This window comes from Mustela erminea, chromosome 19, assembly GCF_009829155.1.
Source record: "Mustela erminea isolate mMusErm1 chromosome 19, mMusErm1.Pri, whole genome shotgun sequence".
Taxonomy (NCBI): Eukaryota; Metazoa; Chordata; class Mammalia; order Carnivora; family Mustelidae; genus Mustela; species Mustela erminea.
In genome coordinates, this window is record NC_045632.1 from 19,098,729 (window position 1) to 19,105,798 (window position 7,070).

Genomic DNA, 7,070 nt, shown 5'->3' on the forward strand with positions numbered 1-7,070 from the left:
ATTTACAATAACCAGACTGGAAACACAGACCTGGGGAGCATCATGCTAAGTCACTCAGACACAGAAAGGCAAAGGCCAGATACTCTCATGGACATTCCACAAGGGAAAAAAAAAAAAAATAGTGAACACAAAGATAATGAGAACAGATTGGATTGGTGGTTGCCAGATTCGGGAATGGTTGGGGGAAACAGGTGTGGGTGCGCAAAGGTGCCATGTTTGAGGGATAAAATCTGTAAGTTGTGGAATGTTCTGCACAGCATGGAGACAAAAGCTAACCCTGCAGGATGGGGTACAGGCTCCCCCACAATCTGAAAGTACAGCAATCCTAGGAAACCTTTCACAGCAGAAATGGTGTAAACTGAAGAGGGAATTACCATTCACTTCCACAGAAAAAGGAGTGAGCGTGCTCAGACTCCAAAAGTTCCTTCTCTTTGGCTTCTCTTAGTTGTCAGGACACAACATCCTAACAGATGCCCAAAATAAATGGAGATAAGGCACAGCAGATGCTCACAGGCACAATTCAAAGTGCTGGTGGCTGGACGTGGAGAGTGGTGCCCGGGAAGGGGCTGGTTGGGGTGCATACCGCCTCTGTAAGTGTTCCCCACAAAACAGATGCTGAACGTGATGCCCACGTTTTGACTTTTTTCATTAGAGGGAAATTCTCTTCAGGTTTCTTCCTGTGACTGAAGCTGGGTAATAATGTAGATCTTTCCAAAAACCCAAGTGTCTTACCATGAACTTCAAAAATTAGGGGAGCCTTGTACTTGAAATTTGGTGATGGGGTAGAAGTTCAGAGTTCTTCTGGACACAAACATCAGCAGGTCCACTGTGAAAGCCACCTTCCTTGGCAGGTAGAACACAGACTACCTCCTTCCCCCGGGAACCTCCTCCTTCTCCTCCCTCGGGACAGCCAACAAGAGCTCAGAGTTACCTCAATTGCTCCTTTCTTCTATTCCCAATATCGAACCCATCAGCAAATCCTGTGAGCTCAGCAGGTACCCAGAATAGGACCAACCACTCCTTCCAAGGCCACCTGTCTGGTCCACACTAGAGCCCATCTTTTGCCTGAGTTCCTGGAAAAGCTTCATCATTGACCCCCCTTGCCGATCCTCAACCCTGTGTCATCTGTTCTCAACACTGTAGCCAGGATGGCCCAGTGAAACAGGATCCCATGGGGTCACAGCCCTGCAATGGCTTTCTGTCACACTACTGTCACTTCCCTGAGGTCTTGTCCTAAGCTGTCTCCTCTGGCCACGGGGCCTTCTTGCTGCTCTGGGACACACCTGGTATGCTCCTGCCTCAGGGCCTTGGCATATGCTTTCCCCTCTGTTTAGAAGGCTCTTGGTGTGATGTCACTCACCTTCTTTAGACCTTGACTCAAGCATCACCTTCCTAGTGAAGTCCCACCTGGCCCCTATGTGAACAGCAGACACCACCACCACCTCCCCTTGAGCGCCCCAGCCCTGTCTCCTGCTTTATATTTCCAGAGCAGTTATCAGAGTGACCAGTGCACTTGGGCAGGGGAGAAACAGAGGCCTACACAAATGGTTTCACCACTGACTGCCTCTGATTTCCTGGTCTAGAGTCCTGGAGGAAAACGTAACCAGAGCTCTTGCACAACCAGGATGCCTGGAACAAGGGGATCCCCCTATCGCACCCTGAAGACCATCAGGAATGAGCCATAAGAGGATCCATTTGCACATGAAACCTGAAACCAGACACCTTCCTCGATTCCAGGTGAGCACACAAATGTGCTCATCTGAGAAAGCTGAGCAGAGAAGTGTCCCAGGGTCCAAATCTCCCTCTGGCCAAGGTCCTGGGAAACAGACATCCCTCCTCCCTGCACCAGCCACCTGTGATTGACGTCCGGCATCCTCCTGTGCTGGGGCAGAATGCTGTACCCGCCCCTCTCTCCTGGGACATCATCACAAACCAGGCTGTGCTGCACAGTTTTCAGGAAGGAACGGGCAGCAGCAGCAAGAACAGGCCACCCGGGGTCGGTCTCAGTCTCGCACATCAGGGACCATGCAGAATTAGAGCTTCAAGGAGACTGGTGTCCCATGTGGCCTTGAAACATAACGGCAGGAGCTGAGATTTCAGTTCCAAATGAAAACTGGTCTCTTGCACATGCACAGGAAAGGGGAGGATTTCTCAGGGCTGTGGTGCTGGAAGAAGTGCTTCTGCCGGCTGAATTCACAGACACCAGGCAGAGGACACCTGCGGGGGCCTTATCCCAGGAAGCAAGGAGCACACTGGGCGAGAATCCATAATGCTGCCTGTGGGTTGCTTCCCACCAAGGCCCCTGCTGAGACGAGGGCTGGAAAACCCAACAGGAAACAAGTTTCCTATCACATCTGCAGCAGGAGGGCTGGCTGGGGAGCAGAGCCCCGTCCCTGGAGCAAGTTGGCCTGTGCATCCAGAGCGATGGCACCGCCACGGCTCACAGTCTCCCAGCTATGATCTGACTCCCTGCCAGGCTCATACCTGCTGACACGGAGGCTCCTAAGACCCAGAGACTGCCTTCCTCCCCAGTGCAATGCTGCTCACAGAGAAGCCAACTCCAGCCTCAGGAACGTTCATCGTTAGCTCTGGAATGCCCTGGATCTGTCTACACTGGCCCACCCAGGTGTCCCTTCCAGATCATTCCTCCAGTGCCCTAGGGTTTCAAGCCACCTTCAAGCTGCCCTTCAAAAGACAAGAACAGCCCCATTAGGCAGACCAGCCGGTGACTCTACGTGCGGGAAACTCGGACTACATCCTCCCTGAACAGCAGCGCTTCCAAGTCCAAGCTTCAGACCCTCACTCACTGGGCACGGAGCACGTCAGCACGAACCCTGTCCTTTCAAATCTCTAGTCTCCCATTCCTTCAAGTCAGAAACCAAGCTCCAGTCACCACTCTGTTTTCCCCTCAGAGAAGTGAGGAAAGGGATAGAATAGAACACCACGTGGCACAGCACGCTTCTATCCAAATAGAACTCCATGTTCCTTCTCATCCAGGCAGCCCTACGCTGCCCATACTTATGAGAGGCACCACACATTCAGTCCTCATACTAGATTTGACCTTGTGCTTTCCTTTTGATATTTATTTGCATTTCAAAGTCAATGTCTAGATCACTTGCTTAAATTAGAATAATAATGATGTGGTGGGGCATCTTGGTGGCTCAGTGGGTTAAGCCTCTGCCTTCAGCTCAGATCATGATCTCAGGGTCCTGGGATTGAGCCTGCATCAGGCTCTCTGCTCAGCAGGGAGCCTACTCCCCCTCTCTCTCTGCCTGCCTCTCTGCCTACTTGTGATCTCTCACTCTCTGTCAAATAAGTAAATAAATAAAATCTTAAAAAAAAAAAAATACTGACATGATCACATAAAGGTCTGGGTCTCCATAACCAGACACACTGGTTCAGATAAGGATGGACACAGCTTCTTCCCAGGAAGCAAAGCTCAGACCCTCAGGGATCCTGACACGCCTCACAGGGGATGAGCTCCTTTGCTCCATGGACTTGTCCGAGGGCAGAGCACACAGGCACCCTCCCGGCTCATTCTATTTCTTCATGAATTCCTCAGTTCATGTCACAAGTGATTCACCGAGTCAGGTTTCAGAGCCCAGGATGGGCCGCCAGGTGAGCGTCCCTCAAGGAAGGCTAACGGGCTTGAGGGGCTTGTATTCCACCTCGAGCACAACCAGCCACTCCCCGGGCTCCTGAACAACCCACACTCTCCCTCACCTTCCCCCTCACAAAGGGCACCACCCCCTATTACAGCTCTGAGCCTACGCTTCACTTTAGAAATAATTTCTTTTTTTAAGGTTTTATTTATTTATTTGACAGAGACACAGTGAGAGAGGGAACACAGCAGGGGGAGTGGGAGAGGGAGAAGCAGGCTCCCCGCTGAGCAGGGAGCCCCATGTGGGGCTCGATCCCAGGACCCTGGGATCATGACCTGAGCTGAAGGCAGATGCTGAACAACTGAGCTACCCAGGCACCCCTCAAAAATAATTTCTAATATCAGAAAGTGGTTCATGGAAGAGAAAAGCATAAACACCCACAAAGGATTCTTGGACTATTTCAGAAGACTGTTTTCCCATTGTTTAATTAAAACAGGGAAGAAAAACACACAGATCGCCCCTTCCACTAGCAGGTCTGATTCACTCCAGTGATTGAAAGAAGAGCAGGAAATAAAAGAGGAACGGATGTTCCGACGACCCGCCATTTGCACCATCTAACTTTTGAAACGTCACCCACACGCAAGGAACAAAGCACAAACCAGCGTCTCGCGCTGGCAGTGCGGAGAGGTCTGAACCAGACTGACAGGGACAGACGAAGATGTGAGTGTTGGGTGAGGCTGGTGGCCCAGAAGAAGGTGCTCTGGCCGCTTGCCACCTGTGCCTCACCCGTCCCCAGCCAGGAACCTGCTCATGGCCCTGACCTGTCAAAACTGTCACCTGGGGGGGACACAGCCACCCCTGGGGCCAGCCCTGCCCACAGCCTCCTGCAGAATGCACTGTTGGTGGGAGTGTGGGCTGCTGCAGCCGCTCTGGAACCGAGTGTGGTGGTTCCTCCAAAAGCTACCAATTGAAAAGCTCCGCTCTCCTCCGGGACTCCTGCCAGCTCTCCCCAGACCTGGAGCTCCCCTGTCAGCTGCAAAGCTCCAGGATTCGCCCCTTCCAAAATTACACTGGCCCAAGGCTTTCATGAGAGGCAGAAGGCTCCCTCCTGAATGGTGAACGCCTCCTTTCCTCTTCTGTTGTATTTCTCCGCACTCACCTTACCCCCTGGGCAAACTGAGAGCCAGCGGCGCATCAATGGAGCGTGAACGTGCTCTGAGATCTGAACCTTTCACAGCAGCTCTCCGAGGACTCCTCGTGCCATCAGAAACTAGCGCAGCCCATCCCGGGGTGTTTGAAAACTATCATCTACAGAACAGGAGAGCGGAAAACGCTCCGTTTCTACCTCGCTCTTCATGAAGCACAACATGGTCTTTTCTTTCCTTCGTGGACTTCAAATCCGGTTTGTTTCCACGCAGTGTTCATTCCTTTGCTTCAGGGGGAGGATTTCGTGATTCCTCACCTGCAGACAACAGCCGGGGCTCATCGCAAGCGCCCTTCCTGCAGCCGCCACCCAGTTACCCCTTCCCCTCGCACCCCTGCCTCCAGCAACCCCCCATTTGTGCTCTGAAGTTGAGTCTGCCTCCTCATGTGCCTGTCCTCCCACTATGGTCATCTGTGTTCTTTCTGAAACTCCAGCAGAGGGAAGTCAGTGGGTTTTTGTCTTTCCTTACAGATTTTGCTTAGTTTAACCCACTCTAGGTCCACCTGCATCCTTGCGGACAGAGGTTTTGTTCTTTGGGAATCTGGGTCCTGTTCCATTGTGTATCTGTCTCCCACATCTTCTTTCTCCGTTCACCAGTGAACAGACACTGGGACTCCCTCCACAGTTTCACTGTTGTTGTTCATGCTGCTACAAACACCACGGGGCTTGGACCCCACTGAATGTGCATTTTTGTGTCCTCTGGGTAAATACTTAGGAGTGCGATTGCTGGATCCTAGGGTTGTTCAATTGGTAGCTTTTGGAGGAACCACCACACTTGGTTCCAGAGCGGCTGCAGCAGCCCACACTCCCGCCAACAGTGCAGGAGGGTTCCGCTTTATGCACAACATTTCCTGCCAGCAATTCCCTAAGGAGGGAGTGGAAAAACCTGTGGGGTAACCTGACTCATGCAGCAACAAGCAAGCAGTTCCAGAAATTCACCCCAGGGTTCCTGAGGCCAAGCCTCTTGAAGCCACAGGCATGTTTCTATCCAGGAAAATTCCCAAACACTCTCCTTCTGACTTCACCACCCCTGAAACTACAGAGAAAGTACGGCACATCCAGATATCTAGATGATCCACTGAGGGAAACTCGAAAGTCAAGCTTAACTTTTAAATCATAAAATGTTCCTTGGAATTATTTTTTTTTTTCCCTAGGCAAAGAACTTTATTAATCTTGTTTCAAACTTTATTCCCAGGCTTCTTCAGCTTAATAAGCTGCAAAGAATGAATTGTGTATAAGCAAAAACTGAAAAGAGCTGCAGTGTCCAAGGGGCTTGGGCTTAAAAATATTAGAGATCTAGATTTTATCAGATCCATGAACAAAATTTTAAAAAGCAGTCATAATATAAAATAGCAGCTCCCAGTAACTTCTTTAAGTTTTATCTTCTTCAGAAGTTGACTCAATTCAGTTTGCTTCATTCTTGGAAGCTTCATCAAAATTCTCCACAAGATCTGGAACTTCATCATCATCATCCTCTCCGGTAGCAAGTGGTGCTTTTCCATCCACAGATTGTTTGGGCAGAGCTTCAGCCAGTCTTCTTAAACTAGTCAGACTGTCTGCACCAAGTTGGTTTAAGATACTGGGGAGCATTTCTGTCAGCTGCTTTGTCTCAGCATGGCCTGTAATGGTGAAAGTGTTCGCTGCCAGCGATGCCTGAACTTTGGGGTTGTTAAAGTGGATCACTGTTCCTTGGTTTGTGAACATATTCACTTCTTCAATACCAGAGATATTGTTTACCCCTAACTTCTTTAAGGAGAACTGAAGTTTTTTATCATCTGCTGTAGCTGTTCTATGAACCACCTTCTTCTTTCGGCGAGCAGTTCCTTTCCCACCAATGCGCACTTGTGCTTGCAGTTTGGCGAGTTTCTCCTGGTTCATGATAGTTTCTTTCATCTTGTTGGAGCGGAAATGGGACCGCGCGGGGGACTAGGGTTGGCGCTCAGGGGGTCTCGGGCGGACCAGCTGAGATTAGGTGCACACACGCGGGGACGCAAGATGGACCTTGGAATTATTTTGAATGTCCCCTCTGCCCTCATTGTAACTCTCTGGACGAAAAGACTGATCAGTTAGGAAACATTTGTCTCTGACAAATGACAAGACACCATCCAAGTCTCTATCTGACTGCAAACAGCCACCTAACTATAGATGCCGGCCACACCACCACAGCCTCGGCCCAATGGAGTAAACATTGTTAGATGAAGAACAAATTATATGTTAAAAACACACACAGGGTAAATCTCATCTTCTCTTTCTAATCAAAGTGA

At 50.3% G+C, this 7,070-nt stretch overlaps 1 protein-coding gene across 1 annotated transcript; it reads right to left on the bottom strand.

The window, feature by feature from the left end:
- Nucleotides 1-5,955: 5,955 nt before the first annotated feature.
- On the bottom strand, nucleotides 5,956-6,800 carry LOC116579909 (transcription factor BTF3). Its single transcript, XM_032325861.1, has one exon. The coding sequence runs from the start codon at nucleotides 6,697-6,699 to the stop codon at nucleotides 6,211-6,213; it is 489 nt and encodes a 162-aa protein (XP_032181752.1). The 5' UTR covers nucleotides 6,700-6,800; the 3' UTR covers nucleotides 5,956-6,210.
- Nucleotides 6,801-7,070: the final 270 nt, after the last annotated feature.